Source organism: Nestor notabilis, unplaced genomic scaffold, assembly GCF_000696875.1.
Source record: "Nestor notabilis isolate BGI_N333 unplaced genomic scaffold, ASM69687v1 scaffold12868, whole genome shotgun sequence".
NCBI classification, from domain to species: Eukaryota; Metazoa; Chordata; class Aves; order Psittaciformes; family Psittacidae; genus Nestor; species Nestor notabilis.
The window spans coordinates 46,515-65,706 of NW_009940636.1; the positions used below are offsets into that span (position 1 = coordinate 46,515).

At 39.8% G+C, this 19,192-nt stretch overlaps 1 protein-coding gene across 1 annotated transcript in view; it reads left to right on the forward strand.

Annotated features, from left to right (window-relative positions):
- ITGA2 (integrin, alpha 2 (CD49B, alpha 2 subunit of VLA-2 receptor)) overlaps positions 1-18,376 on the forward strand; it is a 46,069-nt gene extending 27,693 nt beyond the window's left edge. Inside the window, exons 15-29 of the mRNA XM_010020459.1 lie at positions 366-505; positions 1,519-1,667; positions 2,715-2,825; positions 3,392-3,474; positions 4,290-4,431; positions 6,100-6,192; positions 6,738-6,814; positions 6,914-6,997; positions 9,617-9,719; positions 10,572-10,682; positions 11,196-11,300; positions 11,610-11,723; positions 13,857-13,946; positions 17,406-17,522; positions 18,287-18,376. Coding sequence (XP_010018761.1) covers positions 366-505; positions 1,519-1,667; positions 2,715-2,825; positions 3,392-3,474; positions 4,290-4,431; positions 6,100-6,192; positions 6,738-6,814; positions 6,914-6,997; positions 9,617-9,719; positions 10,572-10,682; positions 11,196-11,300; positions 11,610-11,723; positions 13,857-13,946; positions 17,406-17,522; positions 18,287-18,376 — 1,609 coding nt within the window. The remainder of the gene's footprint in view (positions 1-365; positions 506-1,518; positions 1,668-2,714; positions 2,826-3,391; positions 3,475-4,289; positions 4,432-6,099; positions 6,193-6,737; positions 6,815-6,913; positions 6,998-9,616; positions 9,720-10,571; positions 10,683-11,195; positions 11,301-11,609; positions 11,724-13,856; positions 13,947-17,405; positions 17,523-18,286) is intronic.
- Positions 18,377-19,192: the final 816 nt, after the last annotated feature.

The following is a 19,192-nucleotide window of genomic DNA, read 5'->3' on the forward strand; positions in this document are numbered from 1 at the left end:
ACCCTATCACCCTGCTTTACACTCCCAGAGGAGGTCAGTAAGTTCCCTAGAGGAGCAGAAGAAGCTTGCTTATTGGGAAAACAGGACAAGAGCTCTGTTATCTTGAGGGAAGGATTAGAACCTTAGGATAAACACATTGATTATCCATTAATTTGACATCATAAAGTATTTATTGTAATTACTGAAAGCTATTTTATTTTTAAAAAATCATTTATATGTAAAGAAAAATAATTTTACCAGTGCCATTAAAAAATGTTTACATTAGCAACCAAAAAATCAATGTTTACAGATAGTAATAGCCAACAGCTTCTACATTACCCAGTGCTCTTGGAAATGACATGCAACCTTTTAAAAATATATTTCAGGTCACGAAGCATTGCAAATGTGTCCATAATTGCATCATTTAAACCTGAGAAAATCAGTCTCCTGAACAAGAACACAGAAATAACTGTCGAAATATGTTTTCAGGCTACATTTAGACCTGCTAAGAGAAATAATCAAGTGGGTAAGAGTATTTCAATGACTCATCTTATTTTTTCAAAAGTCCATTATTCAAATGAGTAGTGGAAATTCTAAAGATATATTTTAATGTCATGAAAGGCAAAATCAGTATCAAACTTAAATGCTAGAGAAAGTGTTTTTAAGACCTACTTTCATCACTGGCTTCATAATCTTTGAAAAGTGAGGAATTAGCAGTATAAAGTAGAGCTTTATCCTTCTGTTCAGCAAACCCCAGAGCAGGCCATTAGTGAGAAGCTGATTTATTTTCAACCTGCAGACTTTTCCTCTCTCTTTGGTAAAAGGAAAAAAAAGTAAAACATCCATAGGCTCAGTGCAGATGTCAGTGGGGAGAAGCTCTTCTTTTCAGAGGACAGGAGAGCACCAAATATTTCTGAGACCAACACTGGCCTCTTACGAAGCTATCTAGTGAAATGTCATGGATAACACCAGTTGGACTACTTTGGTGCTATGTATAGTACCTTTAGGAACTTATGATTTGAACTATAAAATAACAGTGAACTTCCACAGCATATTACTCATAATATGAGCAGAAGAAGACAGAAATTATTATGTGATTGAAGAGAAGATGCAGTTTCTTTACAGTCTCCTCAGAGTTCAGGGATATTGTTGCAAGTCCCCTTTATCTAGCATAATCCTGGCCCTGCTGACTGGCTTCTTGCCTGAGCTGCAGACTCAGACATCTGCACTGGCGACTGGATTGATTGCCATTTAATATGCTCTCTGTGGATGAGAAGTTACGTCAGGATTTAAACCTGTTTGACTGCTTTGGAAAGCACAAGAGAATTGTTTGTTTGTTTGTTGTGGTTTTTTTTTGTTTGGTTGGTTGGTTGTTCTTTTCTTTTTTCATTTTGAGACTAGTCTGTGTGTAGCAAGCTCTGAAAAAAGTAAAATATTTAGTGTGGTTTGGAAAGCCTCGTCACTCTGTAGCGTTAAGTGTAGTAATGAGATCACAGGCAGTCGTACTCAGCAAAGAATGTACTGTTGTTCTTCTTGTAGCTATAAAGTACAATGCAACACTGGATGCAGATCTCCAGTCCTCTAGAGTGTCTTCTAGAGGATTGTTCAAAGAAAATAATGAAAGGTACATGCAGAGGGATCTTGTGGTACGTCATGAGACTTGTGTTCATGACATCTTCAATGTACAGGTAAGTGCAATTGTGACAAAGAATGATAGGAGGAAGATGATGATGAATTTTTTGTCTGTAAGATGAATTTCGTGTGTGGTGTACTCAATGATTTACATTTCTGAAATCCCCCACAACTAAAAAATACTTAGTAAGATTTTTGATTTCAAAGAAATTAGTAACTGTCAAATTCAGCACAGCTTCTTAGGATAGAAGAGGCAGTACTTAATTGTGTAGTTCAGCTCTGACATAACACAGAGCCCATCATCCATATTTCAATAGATTTTACTTTCCCTCTGAGTGAATTCTTCTGTAAGAACTAAGACATACATGCAAATGTTTTCTCTCAAGCTAACAACTTTTCAAGCAGACTTCTGGTGAATGCTAGCCTCAGGCATGTATCTAGGAAAAAAATACAAATAAGCAAGTCTCCATCTTTCTCTAGACCCAAAGACTGAACACAGCCCTGAAAGTTGCTTTAAGCCCCCTGCATAATGCTAGGTCCAGCAAAGGACTTCGATTCCTGCTTTTCTTTGCAATGCAAATATCTTCGACTTAATCACATTTAGTGCTGTTGTGGAGCCACGAGCCGTAGGGCTAGACAAGTATTCATCCAGTACTAAGATGCAGAGGAGACAAGGTATATTGTGTTTTAGTGTTGCTCAGGCCCAGCTGCAATCTGTCGTAAGGCAGAATGGAACAGGAATTTGACTTCTGCAGCTAGGTGAGAATGGAAGTCCCCTGGTGGTGGCTTTTGAGGACCAGCTTCTGCAGCTGCAGAGAATCTTCATGTTCCTTAGTTCTAGACATGACTGTGATGAATAGAGCTTCCAGGGATGATCCTAGAAAAATGAATTCTATCATGGAAGTGGCACTGAAAGCAGTTTAGCAAGACGAGCCTATGTTAGGCAATCTCAAAAAATAATTTCATCAAGACACTAAGCTTTGTATTGTTACTTCTTGTTTAGAGCAAATATGATCTTACTGTGCATTCTCAATTTAGAGTAAAATTACCAATTTTACCCTGTTTACAGTGCTGACAGCTGTCATTTGAAACATGTTTTACAGGAACCTTCTGATGCAGTGAATTCACTTAGTTTGCGCATTGACATTGGCCTTGCAGATCCTGGGTCCAGCCCTGTCCTTGACATATACTCTCCTGCATCTGTGGCCTGTAGTGTAAGTATGCGATGTTACTATCAAAGAATGCATGGCTAGACACGTCAATAATGTGTGGGCCCCACAAACATCCAAGAGGTACATGCAAGTGAAAACCGGTGTTCTAATTTAGTCACTGGTCTGACAACAGGCACCTGAGGGTGTTCCCTGGTTCATTTTATACCTTTGTGTGTATTGTTTGAGCTTGCTTACACACACATCAGCCACCATGGCTAATCAGCCACGAGCATGTTGGCTGAGCTACATCACTCTTGATGTGAACTTCTAGTTGATGGCAAAGGTGAACTATTTTAGGTTAGTGTATCCTACAATAAAAGAATACATAAAAGAGGGATGGAACCTCTTTGATTACATCATGTTTGTCATGGGTTAACTGTTTTTATGGATTGATTGAGATATAATATGTTAATGTTAACTTGTTCATGTCAGTTTTAATGGCTTTCAGAGGGATTTCCTTATCTGCAAACCAAGAACGTGCTTCACCTCAAAAGTGTTTGCACTCTATTATCTGTAGATAATTTTGAGAGTTGAACCCTGTCACTCAGGAAATTTTCTGGTTTTCATAGATTCCTTTTGTTAAAGACTGTGGCGAAGATGAACTTTGTGTCTGTGATCTTGTTCTGAATGTTCAGCGGAAGGCAGATGATGGGTAAGAGCTGAACGAGTGGAATTGTGTTAGGTGTTTTCATCAGCTGGTTTTCTTGTAGGCTTTGGATGAATTTGTGGATGAGAATGTCTTTCTAGTTCAAGATCTACTTAGAAATAGCAGGCATAATAAAGTATTTCTGTCTGAATATCTAATCAAGGAAAAAGAGGTATGGTAGGAACACAGATACAGGAGTAGGATCCTTGTCAGCTTAGACAAACCCAAGTTTTGCTGCCTTAGGTGTGAGGACACAGTGAGCATTCAGAAGAATCATGACTGGCTGGCTGGCTGCTGCTGGGAAGGGGAGCACACTGGGAGAGCAGCAGCAACTGCCGCAGGCATCTTGGTCCCTCCAGTGGGGAGCAGAGAGGATCCTACAGCAGGCTGTGCCACTGGGGAGCTGAGGTCAGCTATTCAGTTAGCACATATTCCAAGTCCATATGCAGATACATGTGTACATGTGCAGCATGCAGAAAGACAGGGCTGCTTTTCCGTGGAGCAGCCATCCCAGTCTGACACCCGCTCTCTAGCCACTTTCCCATGAGGGTAGAGCCTTTGAAAATTCAGCAAAGTGATTTTGACCATACATAATCAAGGTCCTGCACTTTGAGAAGACATGAATTCCATTTGGTTTTAAGAAACACCATCACATATTTTCTTATGTCAACGAGTTTAGAAAGCAGAGTGTTTAAGTGCGTAGAATGGAGGAAATGTCCTGCTGTGCTTGTTATTTGTTGTTGGCTACAGGCAACACGTTTTCATGATCCACAGCTGTTCTAGTATCTCTGTTTACAACAATGGACTTTATTTTCCAACAGCAAACAGCAGTTTGTTGTCAGCAGCAAAAACAGAAGGCTAACATTCAGTGTGAAATTGAGAAATAAAAAGGAAAATGCATATAACACCAGAATCCAGGCTACATTTTCAGACAACTTGTTTTTTGCTTCATCGTCTTTACCGGTACGTGATACCCAACCTCACTGTTTCTGTTATTGCCACTAATTTTTGAGGTTCTCAGAGAATTATTTCTTTTTTCTTTCTAGTAGTGCCTATGCAAGGAAAGAATGTGTGTGCAAACCTCTTTCCCAATTTATTTTCTTGGATACCAGCATTATTCCCTTCGGCATATCAGTTTATTTAGGTCAAGGAGAGACACTGCCAACTTAGCATGAAAGTTGGCAACCTGTCGAGTTTGACCTCACCTCAGTATTTCAGTCATCTTTTCCTCACTTCAGGCCTTGGCACCCACATCTTCTGCTTGACTCCCAGCAACAGGCCTGAATGCAGTTGCTGTGCCACAGGGAATTTGTATTTGATAAATCAAGCATTCAGCATCGATGATGCAGCCTTAAAGCACAGACTTTGGATCTACAAATAGTGTTACTGCCAAGGCCACGTGTTCCAGCCATACAGTTAATCATATTGAAATGATTGCTGTACCAGAAGCTCTTCTTCTAATGAATTTTATCTTACAAAAGGGAAAAGGCAGGCATTATACATACTATTTTGGGGAATGCAGTAAATCTATAATCTCAACTGTTGCTTCCAAACAATTAATGAAGGATGAAGTCTGGACTTCAGTCCTTGGTTTATGTGGTCAGGCCACTATTGGAGCAGTGCATGATAATCCTAGGGGTGAAATCCAGAGCTATCCCTATACTGAAGGGAGAGGAGGGATAGGAACATTCATCACTGCCCCAGAGCAGCATTTTCCTGAACAATGAACTGGCAGAAGTAATCCATGCAGCACTGAGGGTGCCCCTCTACCTCCCCATCCTGTTATGCAGCAACATTGCTTGTTCCACTCATGCCAAGAGACCACACTGGAGCTAGGATTTTCTTTTGCTTTAAAATCACATTTGTTTAGAAGTATTTCAGCCTGCAAGTGAGGACCAAAAATGTGACTGCTTCAAAGCAGGAAGAAAAGCATAAACTGAGAATGTATGGGTGGGCTTTGGGTTTGTTGGTTTTGGGGTTTTTTTTGGTTTGGGTTTTTTTTTTCTTGTTGGTGTTTCGTAGTGTAATTCATGCATGGTAAATGTCTGCTAGGGATGCTTGTAACAAAAGACAGTATATAGAATGAATTCTTTTTAAAGTGATGATAACTGGACAGGTCTACAAGTTCGTCTTTGATGTAGGATGATGATATGCTAAACATTTTGCAAAGTAGGAAATAAACTCTTATGTATTGCAGATTTCCCTGCAAAAGGTATGATAGGGTCCCCCTCTGTACACTAACTTCTACAGTGAGAGTACTTAACTAGCCCTCAGTTCAGGTAAATATATCTGCAAAAATTCTGTAAAAATGCTGTAAAAAACACTGTAGGAGTTAATGCTAGAGGTGACTTGTACTCCCTAGCCAGTACTCCTCCTTCCAAGCCCAGCACAAAATTCTAATAGCTCACAAGAAACCACATGGGACTGGCTCCACCTTTCTCTGGCCACTCTCCTAGCACTGCCTATGCCCAACCCATCTGCTGCATCTCTAGGAATTACTGCCATAACACCTATTCGTATTGCTGCTACTTAGCGTAATATGTGTCCTGTTGAAAATACAGACTGGGTACTCCCTCTCTACTTTATCAAAACCTGATACTAAGATGACTTTTCTGCCTGTTTCCTCTGCAGAATGATGGAACTGAAGTCTCGTGTCAGACAGGACCAGCACAAAGTACAGTCATTTGCCAAATAAGCTATCCTGTTTTCAGAACAGGACAACAGGTACAGCTAGCATGTTTAAATAACCTTGAATGATACCGAAAGCTTTTTTGCTGTTATTTGCCCCTAAATCTGCATTTACTGCTGGTGAGGCTTTCTTAGATATGGCAAGAGTTAACTTCCCTTTGGGTTTCAGAGGCATTAAAAGAAGCAAATTAAGGGCTAAGATTTTGTGACTGCCTGCCAGACCAAAGAAAAAAGCACTCTTGCAGCACATTTGTCCCTGCCCACAGCTTTCAAATGCTATTGTAGCTTTGTAACTCTTGAAAGGTGAGGGTTGAGGGCAGAAACAGAGAGCACCATGCGTAGCTGCCTGATCAGAGTTCGCATCAAACCCCTCCTGTTGCACAAACCTGGGGTCACTCTTTCAGCTCTGTGAATCTCATCTCTCCAAGACAGCAGGATGCTTTGAGAGGAGATGGGTGGATCACACAGCAGAGAATTCAGATACAGATGTTGTGCTTACAAATAATTATGTTGCTATTGGGAAGTGCTTTGGATATTGTCGTATCAACTCATTTACTGTGTGTTCCTCGTCTCTTCCATAGGTATCCTTTGATATTAGTTTTGATTTTAACCTGAAAAATCTTCAGAATGTGGCAGTTCTAAGTTTTCATGCATTGAGGTAAAGTATGTAATCTTATCAAAGCAAGTTAGGTATTAACATCTTTTTTGTATAAAATAATATTATAAATCCTGGCTTTAAATGTGTTTTGATGAACAGTGAAAGTAAGGAAGAGCAAGAATTGGACAACCAGATCAGCTTATCAATTCCTTTGCGATATGATGCAGAAATTCACTTCACAAGGTATGCTAAATAATGTAGAATCACTGTCATTTTTGCTAAGGCATTTGAATAAAGTAACAGTATTGAAAGGCCACTAAAAAGATAGTAAAACTTTGTTTTAATTTTGAAATTCATAAGCAATTCCCACTTTATCAACAGTAGCAGAAAAAAATGAAAAAAATGCCCCAGGATTAAAAAAAAAAAATAGTCCTTGAAACCTCTTATCTTCAGCCCTGGAAATGCCTGCTGACTTGGGATGCACTGAAATAGTACTTAGCCTGTAACTATTCCAAACAAGAATGATTTCAGTTACAGTTAAATCAAAACTGAAACAAAAAATATACTGGTTTGACTCTCAGATAAAGACAGAATATTTTACTTTTCATCAAAGAAAAGATGTGTTTATCTTTTCCAGTTACTGAATTTTTAGGATAAACTACCCATAGTTACATTTGATGCACTTGGTCACCAATTCTTGGTGGAAAAAATGCTTCTGCATTCCAAAATTTGTAACCATAAACTGAGAGAAAATAAATAGTATTCAAAGAATGACAGAATTGAAAAAGAGAAAGCTGCTCAAAAATGCACAGCAACAATAAATTCAGGAAATTAATATTCAGAGAGTGCCATAACTACAAGAACTGTTGGCTGCATAGGATGACCTGAGCTGGAAAAGGGACCATAGTATAGAAGATTAGTTTAATAACCTGCTTTGCAGCAGCAGTTTCAGAATATTCAAGGCCTGGCATTCATCATGGCTAGGTGCGTCAATTCTGGAGTCATGCAGAACTTCTCAGATTATTTTAATTGCAGAGAAGCATTTGTGTCAGCAATGCAAATTATTTCAGGTCCCTAAGAAAGTTGCACAAAACTTCAGGAGAAGCAGAGTGTTTGTTACTGAAATTAGCAGCAGCACATGAGACTACAGGATCATCTGTTTAGGGGGCTAGCACAGCAACTTAAGTAGCCTCCTAGGAAACTGAGGTGGTGCAAACTTGAATCAGCAGATTTAATTTGCTGAGAAATAGGACAGAAACTCAATGCTTCAGAAAAAGCAGGCATGGAGTTTATAAAAGAGTTATTCAAAGAAAAACAGAGGTTTGAATTCAGGTGCATCTCCCGAGTAGAAGAAAATGCATTTTCATATGCAAGTCAAGGCATGAAGGAATTCTTACTGCCAGAAAAGGACTGTTATTTTTGGAGTTGAACCAACTTAGAAGAACTAAAGGAAATACACATTAACCCAAGGTACAATCTTAAATGCTTCCCTTGGAGTTAGCTTATTCTTACACTCTCCCACTAGGAAATACCTATCTGTAGATAGTTCCTTCTTAAGGCAGATTTTGTAGCCAAGGAGCAATCTCTTAAAATACATGCATTGAGAAAAAAGTGTTGTCTTGCTGAAGTGAAGCTCTTCTAGGGAAAATCTCTTAATCTGAGTTTCCAGGAGAAGAGGTGGGAATCAGTCTTACCAGTGACTCCTGCAAGGACAAGGAAGCTGATACTGTGCAGTCCTGGAAGGACTGAAGATTTGAGCAATAAGGAAGCAGAAAATGCATCATGCAGGTTTTGCTAGGAGTCCTTGTGTGAGGCCTTTCAAGGAAAGGACCCCTTGGAGGAAGTATGGAGGATCAAAAAGGATCCACCATGCAGTATGGAGGAGCACAACAGATAGGGAAGCACTTCTGAGACTGCACACATGTTAATTTGGGATTGTATGCACAGATGTTACCCAGGTTAAACAAGGAGAGCAGCACTGGTAAACAGGATGGATTTGTACCCTGTGCTACAGGAAAAGCTCATATGAGAATGATGATAGCCCCTGCTCCCTATTAACTCACTCCCCAACTTGCTTTTTGACTGATCATATTAGCCTCCTAATGAAATCTATGATGAAGAGCTGGCACAGTTCTGGGATGGTTCAGTGGAAGAGCTGCTCACAGGTAGCAAGCACATGGGTCAGATGCACTACACAGGGATGCTTTCATTGTCTTTGAGCGTGTTGCCAGCTGGCTGAGTCCCTCAAGCATCCACAGGCCCTCACACACTTGCAATTTCATGCTGTTGTGGGCTTCAACCACTCTCGTGTTACTTTGGAAATTGTGAATTTTGAAACCCATAAATACTAAAGAAAGTGGCCCAGAGGAGACCAAGGGCTATGCAATGTGTACCATGCACACAAGCAGGGTGCGTGTCCACATCCAGGCAGTGTGGAAACAAGCCTGCCTGTGGTCTATGGCATTAGAGCCCAGGATCTCCCTCAGAATCTGTAGGTATTTGCTGTTACAGATGTACCCAGGGGGACAGTCAGGGGCCTCCTTCTGAGGGAGACTACTGCAAGGGTGAAAGTCAGTGTGTGCCAGGGTTTGGAGTGCGGCACTGAAAACAGTACAGGATGCAGGAAGCAGACCCTGCGTCTCACACAAACTTCCTGTCTTACCTTCCCATGCTTCCTGCAGCTCTAGGCTTCAGTATACCGTGTAATTTCTCAACAAACTTTGTAAAATTCAGACAGCAGTACAAGTGGCTGATTTTTCCTCTGACTGTACTTCTGACCTGTTTCATGAAGGCACATCCAGTAACATATGTTTTCAAAGCAGCTGCCAAATTGAAATGTATTGTTTTATGGTTGTTAACTAGGCTTGCCAACATCAACTTTTATGAAGTATACTCTGGTCATAACATTCCTTCCACTGTGAATAATTTTGAAGATATTGGCCCCATGTTCAACTTCTCTGTAAAGGTTAGTAAATGTTTCTGGTTCAAGAAGCTGCCTTACCTCCTCCTGTAGCATGCTCCGAACATGTAACTGAATATAATTGAAAAACCTTTCCTGATTTCATTGCTCGATTTTGATGTTTCTGAATCAGTTATTATATTAATTACAATATATATTAATATATTAAATTATAAATAGTTGGGAGATAAATGCTTACAGTCTTTGTGAGGTTAAGGATGAAATTTGCACTTACTGCACAAGTAGAATGGAGGAGGGATTGGTTCTGCACTGTTTACATACTTAGGAGATGGTTAATGCTTAACTTTAAGCCAAATTAGACTGTTTTTTTCACTGAGCATATTTGTCTTCTGCCAGCTTGATAAACAAAAGCAAGTCTTTTCACATTTGGACTTTGAAACTTGAAGTTTAGTAAGGGTTAAGTGCTCAAACCAGATACAGGAACTAGCCAGATCACAGCTTTTATTACACAGGTCAGAAAAACTTAGATCCAAATACGCCACGTGGAAGAAACTTAAATTATGTTCCATTTACATTCCTGTAACTGCTACTCTAAAGGACTGAGTAACAGATCTGTTGGCTATGGCAGAGTATTTGCTTTTCAAAACATATTTCATGCCATTAATACAAACTTTGTATTAAGGAAATGGTCAGGGACCTGAAGCTATACAATACACTTTCTGCTTTACCGTTGATATAATAATGTTGATATAATTACCCTAGTAAGTACAAAAAACATTGATGCAAAAGAAGTCCAGTTCTTCCATACTCATCCATGATTTCTGATTTTCTTGCTATATCAAGTAATATATGCATATGCAAGCATAGCTACCTGAATTAACTGTGAGTTATTTGCAGGTAACAACAGGAAGTATCCCAGTAAAGATGGCGTCTGTAAATATCTATCTTCCAGAATTCACCAGCAAAGACAATCCACTGATGTACATAACTGCAGTCACCACTGATGAAGTAAAGAAATTTATTACATTAACTGCTGTGTTTTGGGGTTTAATCAGTACGATGAACATCAATTACTTCCCTCATGGTGTGGCTGAGATTCAGAAAATCTTTGCTGTTTCTCTTTGTTCCTTCCTCATAAAGAGAAGCCGGAGGACCACAATGTCAGCAGTATTCTAGTCTATTACTTGTCTTGTCTTTACAGTCCACAGCTGACTTTTCATTTTACTCTGCAACTCTTCAGCTAAGTCCTTCTCCAAATTCCTGGGAAGGTTATAGTAAAAATGGAATTTTTAGATTGAGACAAACCCTACAGGTCTATCTAGGGGGCGAGAAAAACTTACCGTAAGAGCCATTTAATTCTGTCCAAACCCACGTACAGTCTCTTAGTTTCCTTAAGTATCCAGTGTTATATAATTCATAATCTGTCCTTTCACAGCTACCATCTCATTCCACAAGTATGTATGATGACTACAAACTCCTGAGTATGATGTCATCCAGTTTAACTCCTGATGTCTTTCCTAGGCCAGAGGTGTTACTTGTCAAGCTCAGAAAAATCCACTGCAGATAGGGAAAAGACCTTATTCTGCATCCTTCATCAAAGAGAACTTCAGAGCTTCCAAAGAACTGGTGAGTAAGACTAAGGACTGCAGTACCACAGGTCAGGGGCACAGAGCTGATCCTTACGAGCCTGCTGCTGTACCTGTGGGTACAGCTGTGGTGGGGGGTGGCCTTCTTCATTCACACTGCAGGAGTGCAGCCTATGGATGCTCTCACGCATACTGCATCTGCCTCAGATAGAAGAGAAGGTGCATGTTCTTCACATGCAAGCACTTTGTACGCAGCACAGAATGTCAAAGGCAAGTGCAAAACATGTTAAAAGAACAGTTGTTAAAGTGTATTTTTAATGCATGCTCTCCTTGCTGTTTCTCCTGGAAGAACTGTAAGAATGTGAAGTGCAGTACCATCACATGCAAACTGGAAGACATTATACTGAAGGGAGAGTACTTTGTGAATGTGTCCACCCGAATCTGGAATGGAACATTTGCTGCTGTAAGTATTAGCTGCATCTTCATGAAGGATCCAATACTCAGATATTTCCTAACACCTGGTATTTCTCAAAGTTCAATAAAGAGACCTTCCGATCTAGAAAGACCCTCCTTTACTTTACTTGTTGTGTGTGTTTTTCCAGACCGAAGACTTGAATCTTAAAGTAAAGTAAGTATTGAGGCTGCATAATGGAGCTGTTAACCTTCAGTCCAGCACAAAACCTAAGAAAATACTGTGAGAGTGCAATCTAACAGCTGAAAAAAACATTCTCTGCATCTGTTGAATTCATTCAAGTTTCCACAAAACTCAACATAGGACAGCAGATTACAGTATCATCATAATCTGGAAAATAATGTTGCTTTTAGCTTTTGAACATCACAGGCTACATAGTGATCATTTTAAGTCACATCAAAGCCTACAGGATGCTTAAAAATATCCATCAATAATCTTGACTTTCCCAATCCAAGTCACTGTGTGTCCTCCAGGATATAACTCATCATGAATTACCAGACTTTTGAAATGAGACCATGTTTGCTTCTTAGCTAGGCAACCAACCAAACTGTCTTGGAGTTCTGGGTTTGCCTAAAGTAAAGCATCAGGAACATGACGCAGTCTCCTTAGTTTGTCTGGCGAGTCTTATGGCAGGTATTGACATTTAACAGCAGGGCTGTTGTCAGCTTTAGCATTCAGCTCTTAAAAGGAAAAGGTCAGATTGATAATGTAATATACTTATGCAAGATGCGAAGGAAAGCATCTGTCTGTCTTTAAAATTCATAGTTTACAAATTAGCTGGGTCAAGACCACCTGTTAGTGCTGTCAGGTACATGGAAGGTGGAGACCTGAACAAAAGGTTGCTAACCTCACAAGAAAGTGAGTGGAAACTGTTTACCACTGGGAGATTGGAAGAGAACATCATGACAGTTTTCCTCTCATCTCACATTTTATTTCAATTTGATTGTCAATATTCATTGCAAATAATAACGCAAGCACTCTAAAATGCATGTCATCATCCTTTTTATTTAGTGTTAATTTGTTGTTGTCCAAGAAGGGGATAGCAGGCTTTCTGGTACCAGCTAAGCAAAGCAGAGAAAGATGTGTATAGGAATTAATGAGGTGCTTTGAATAGTGCTTGGGCAGGTTTCTAAACATTTAGGAGTGCAGAACAGACCACTTGGGCAGATGGCCACAGCACAGGATGATCTATTCAGTCAGTGTGCATTGGCTGCTGCAGACCCACTGTTGTGCACATCCTCTGTGTCAAGCCCACTGTACCTAGCCCTGCCACAGAGAAATGGCTGAGGAAGAAAAATGACTGAGCAGGCACTGCATTTGGTATGGCTGGTGAGTGCTCCTATGCTCATATAAACCTGAGGCCATTCCTGTTGGAGGTGTAGGAAATGGGGTTCTCCATGCCTGCCACATGGAGAGAAGAGCATCACTGAGCTGGCAGTGTCTGCACAGCTGTGCTTCTCCCCTCTTGACACATGCACAGAGGGCAGTGGGATCTGGCACAAGGTCCCTTTTCAAATGGGAATAAGATGGTTTAAGATTTTTGTCATCATCATTGTTTACGCTGAGGGAGTGATGTCAGAATTTGAGCAGGAGAGAGGAACAGATAGTGATAGGAAAAAATAAATGGGGAAAAACAGAAGCATTGGATGGGCAAGGGGAGGGGGAGGGAAAGAACATTCAGTTTCCATTTCTTTCAAAGGCCAGAGATACATCCCCATCTGTCTTTTGCTGCTGAGCTTTCTCCCTTTCTCACTTATTTCACCCCCCATCTCTTCTGTGCTAGCAGCAGTGACAGCTTTGAAATAACTATGAAAATGGATATAGAATCAACTCCTCCTGTTTTGCTTGAACTATATGTTAGAAAAGAAAAGCCAGTTACCTAGTTTCATTGCTAATAAGTAGGAACAGCAAAATTAAGCCTGGATTACTGATGCTCTATTACTTTCATTGAAATGTTAGGCTGGGACCAAGAAAAAGACCATTTTAATTTTCTTAATATTGTGATTTTTTTTTCCTGATTCTGAAGTCTTCATGTGAAACCTAGAGAATTACTTTAGGATGTCTACATTCTAATCGATTTGCCCTGTAATACAGCTTTACAGTTTTTTTAATCTTCTCTTTCAGTTAACTTTCCAGACATTACAACTCTCTGCAGAGGCAAAAATCAATACACATAACCCTGACTTATTTGTAATTGGAGAGAATACTCTAACTGTAAGTGATAGATAAGTATATTTTTTCAACTTCTCTATATATTTACTGGTTTAAAGTGATAATACTTATTTTCAGTGTCCTTTAGGAGTACATGGCAAATTGCAGACTCTGATGACATTTGATTACATTGAACTAATGTATCCTTTTGGCTATAAACAACCTCCCTTAAGTTACTAAAATATTTAACATATAGCCAACTGCTATATAAACCAGACTTAGAATCTGTAGATTTCAAATAGATTGTAGAACAATCAGCAAAACTCTAAACTTCTGAAATTCATTTAGCTTCCTGTTCAGGGAAAGATCAAAATTTGGCCTTCTTTCTGCAATGGTACTAATTGGTGTACGTAAGTGAGTTCTGGGAAACATTTTCACAAATCTGATTTATAGTCTTACTTCTGTAAGTGTATTTGGTTTGATGTTTGTAGACAGATGTTTGGCTCAGGTCTCCAGCAAATATCCTTAATCTCATTTGTAAAAGAATGTGGAGTATTTTTTTGCATTTGGAATGGCTGTCATGTGGACCTAGCTAATCTCAAAAAAGACTCCAAACAACTGCTTTACTAGGGTAGAATTCTTGTCCCAAGGTTTCCATCTACCATATACAAACATAAACAATACTTGAAGAATACATTAGTGCTGTGGTGCAGTTGTAATATAAAGATACCTTGTTCTCTTGGCCTGTCCGGGAAGGAGCGTTCTAGAGGAACACTATTCCATTTGCAATATTAAGTTTAGATTTATTTTTACAGGATTTACCAGCCTGTTTTATCCATACAGATAACCAAGGCCACTGAAGACCAAAATGCAAGTCAGCAAGTCAAATCTGTGAGAATGTGTAGCAATTCATAGGCAATGGAAAACTCAGTTAAATATGTACAAAGGCAGTTTGATCTATCAATGTGGAAATGAGAAACTGTTCAGTACTATTTCTTGATATTGTTCTCTTATGGATCACACCATTTCTTGTGAAGAACCTCTAAATAGACCCATTTGTAATTCAGGGAAACATCCACTGCCTGAAGAAGAAAAGAGAATATGTGTGTAGCTCTGGAAATAATGCCATGGTTTTTGCAGAAAAATTACATGCCTGCATTTGAAGTGTGCTGAGTGTCTCAGATTTGTGGCATGGTATTATTTCTGCTAAAGGATGAAACTCATTAATACACAATGCACAATACACAATATTCCAATTAATTGCACAGGATTTTTGGGCCATAAACTATGGATTACTAGGTATTTTTCCACACTTGATGCTGCCAAATTTACATTACCAGCAGCTCTGTTAGTGATTTCAGGAAAACCAGAATTTAATTATTCAAATGACTGCAGATTAATTCACTTGACAAATAAAAGGCAATTCCTCAGCCAGCCATTGAAACATCTGCAGCTGGGACTTTTACAGCCCTGAGCTGAACAGACCCTGAAAGTTATCCACAGGGCTCTTAAGAAACAGTGGCTTCTGGTGAGATTTACAGCCTGATTCTTACTCCAAATGCTTCTTGCCAGTGAGAAGTCTTGGAAAATATGCTAGTTGGTGGAGGTATGCTTTTCCTAGGACAGACAGTTTGCTTTGACACTGCGTTAATGGATTCAGTACCCAGCACTGCATAGAATTCTTGTCAGGGCAACAGTGATACCCAGTCTTTGCCCTTCACACTTCCTTGGGAATGGTATAGTGCAGAAGCAATCCGAGTTTATTTCCCTACTTACACTGTTATTTCAGACCAGGGTGGTAGGATTCACTCAAATTAAAATCTGCATTAGTCATCCACATCAGAATTAGCCCTTCCACAAACCCTGATCTGTAGAAAGAATTGGGATTTCTGAGATGCAGTTTCTCTTATCTTAAAGACAATCCTGAAAAGAGTAAGGAGGGTGAATTAGGCCCTACAAAAGCATATATCCTTCTCCATTGGAAGCTAAGGATATATGTATATAACACTAGACGAGGTGAATTGCACCCGTGATGTCTTACTGACCACAGTTTAACTTCAGGGAAGATAACTTGTTCTTAGGCATTGACTTACCTCTCCAGTAGTGCCACTTCACTGTTAATCTAATGGAGAAAGCATTACTAGGCAAACTGCACATATATATGATATTGGCTGTCCAGTTTGGATGAGTTAGGTTGCTGTGTAGCCAAATGAATTACTATTGCCTTGTTATGCTATCAGGGGAAGCTGCTTAGGTATCTTTGTGTAAAAGCTTTCAGATTTTTTCAAGTTGGAAAGGACTGCCAGCTGGAGGACAGAACGGTAACCTGCTATAATCATCACTATGGCCATTCGGTTAGAAAATATACAAAGCCATCCTGCCTCAGTGAAATGAATACACATAGCCACACCTAGCACAACACTGGAGCCTTCCAGCAGAAATGACTTAAATCACTGAGATGTCAGTCCGGTGCAAGTTTCCCAGAAAGCTTAAGATTAAATTACACCAGACAAATGCACTGAGCAAGCAAGCCTGAGAAAGTAAACCAATGTGACTTCTTTTATCATGTTTCAGGAGGGAAAAAACCTTCATGCTAAATGCATGTCGTTCCAAGAGTAAATCCAAAGATTTGACTGTTCATAAATATTACACATTTATGAATGTGTCCCTGAGCAACTATGTTATACGTAACCATGCAGTCGGTCATACCCAATACAACTAGATAGGGTATCACCTGAAAACTAACTTCCAGACACGATATGCTGTCCTGGGAGCTCTGGTTATTGCTTGCTCAGGAAGCATATGTGTGCTAGAAACACTCCTGACTTGTTTGACTCATACATCTTACAGAAAATTCATGCAGTTTTCTCAGGAGAACACAGATTAACATGAGAAGACCTAACAAGTTGTTAGTGGCTCCCCAGAAGGTAGGAACAGCAGGCAGGGGAGACACTTGCCCAGCAGGAGAGGAGAAATTTCAGCAGTCACAGTGAGTGCATGATGGAGTCTGGCCTCCATGATTAGTATTACCTCCTGCAGCTGCCCACCACAGATAACAGGCTCTGACAGTGCTCTGCTGGAAGTAGTTCTTCTCCAGCTGATGCAGCAAAAGTCTGTTTTGAGCAGATGGGGCTTTACACCAATCTATTCCTTGCCTGCATGTAAGCATGTCTAGCTTACCTATTGATAGTGTGTCTAGGCACTGTAGAAACGTCTCTGAAAGACTTCCCGTTACTGGAGAGGCAGAAAGCTGGCAGGAAGACATTGCTGCTCTGCTTGTTGTTTATGGCCAAGAGTGATGAGGGCCTCTATTCCGTAACTGGCACTGCCATGTGCCATGGTGGTGCAACTAAGTACCTGCAGACACCAGTGAAAAGAGCTGCAACTGTGTGGCGTGTTCCAGTCATTGATCCTGGAATGTGTGGAGTCCAGCTATTCTTGATCAGTGAAGTATTTGTTTTACAAATCCTACTTTATATGCAGTTAACATTAACCCCTAATGCACAGTCTCTCTGCTTTCAGATCCCAGTTACAATAATGAAGCCAGATGAGAAAGCTGAAATACCAGTTGGTGTTGTTATTGGTAGTATATTGGCTGGACTTCTGCTGCTGTTAGTATTGGTTGCCGTTTTGTGGAAAGTAAGTAGGTATTTATATTATTAAAAAGAAAAGAAGAAAAGGACAAATACATTTGGGCTGTTTTCTTTGGAATCTCTCTGGTGCTGGAACAAAACTGCAAATGCAGTTTGGTGGTATGAATAATACTGTATTGGCATCACACCCTTGATGGGAGCATTTAGAAAGGCATTAAACATCAAAATTCTGAAATGGGTCCCCACAGAAATTGGCAACGTGAAGGTGATAAATGATGTTTCAATAGTTCAAAACACGGGCTGTGACATTTAGTTTTTTCTTTCTGACACTGCCTGCCTCCTTCCATAACTCCCCAGCTGGGGTCTGAACTCTCATATTCCCAGTGGGCAAGGCTGGGGATTAGAAGCAAGGAAGGAGAGTATATACACCGAGCAGAGAAAAAGAGAACAGAGAAGGGTGAGGACAAAAAGTCATTTACAAAGGATACCAAGATTAAGAGGAGAGAGAAATTCTTCTATGTGCCAGGGCATTGGTGTTTGAAGGGCTCCTTAGCACTCCAAGGAGACGCCTGCATCTTGGCAGGGAGTAAACTGGCTAATCAGCAGTGCTGTTTTGGCATTTAGTTGCACCAGGCAGGAGTTTAAGGCCAGCTCCTTTTACTTTAGAGTTAGGAATTGTCTACAAATGAAACACTGTATGTGTGTGCATGTACACATACTCATTTCTACCAGCACACTATTTAGTTTAGCTGAGTAAAGTAACAATCAATGACTTACTGTGATGTGGTGTTATTTTTATACTTCTCACAGCTTGGCTTCTTCAAAAGACAGTATGAGAAAATGACACAGGATATAGAAGATGTTGATGAAATTACAGAACTCACAAAGGACAAAGACTGAAGATGATGAGTTACATGGATAAAGAGAAGAGATCTGAGCCACCAACATTAATTGTGATCCAGTTGGTTCTTCAGCTGGAGTGCCTTAAAGCTTAGTAACATTTAAACATTTTTAATGAAAGTGTCTTTTTATAGATGAAAATATTTTACAAATTCTACTCTATTATGAGAGTAACTGCAGGACAGTTTGTTGGTTGTTTTTTGGTTTGGGTTTTTTGTTTGTTTTTTTTCTCTTTCTTCCCCCAAAATGATTTATAGTGCCTTTTCTTGGAAATTTTTGCTTTTTAAACAAACTTAGCCCTTAGAACTGGCAGGTCCGGAGTTTACAGTAACATATTGTGCCAGCAGTCCTTCTCCCGATCCCACTGGAGAGTGAAACAGAGCAATTTATTTCAGATTATTGGGAACGGCATCAGTTCGTAATTCAGTTGACAAGTACCATATGTGTAAAGGACATTTTCTATTAAGTTGATGATGAATGTGTGGTGAATACTGCTTCCAGACTGCGAGAAGAAAAGTCATTTTTTCATTGACTAGCTCCATCCTTATTGTCTCAGAGAAATAATTTGCACCAGAAACCCTTTGTCTTAACTAATCTATAAAGTGGGAACTGCGTATGAAGATGCCTGTCTGGGTGCTACAGGACAACTGGATGGCCAAACTGTTCCAAAAGTTCATCACATTCCTTGCACTAAGGTCACAACTAAATTACTGAAGTATATTGTTTGGGGGAAATATTGCCAAATAGTATGTATAACTGCCTTCTGCATACTTTCTCTCTGAGAAGAAAATACGAATTTCATAATCAGGGCGTGTT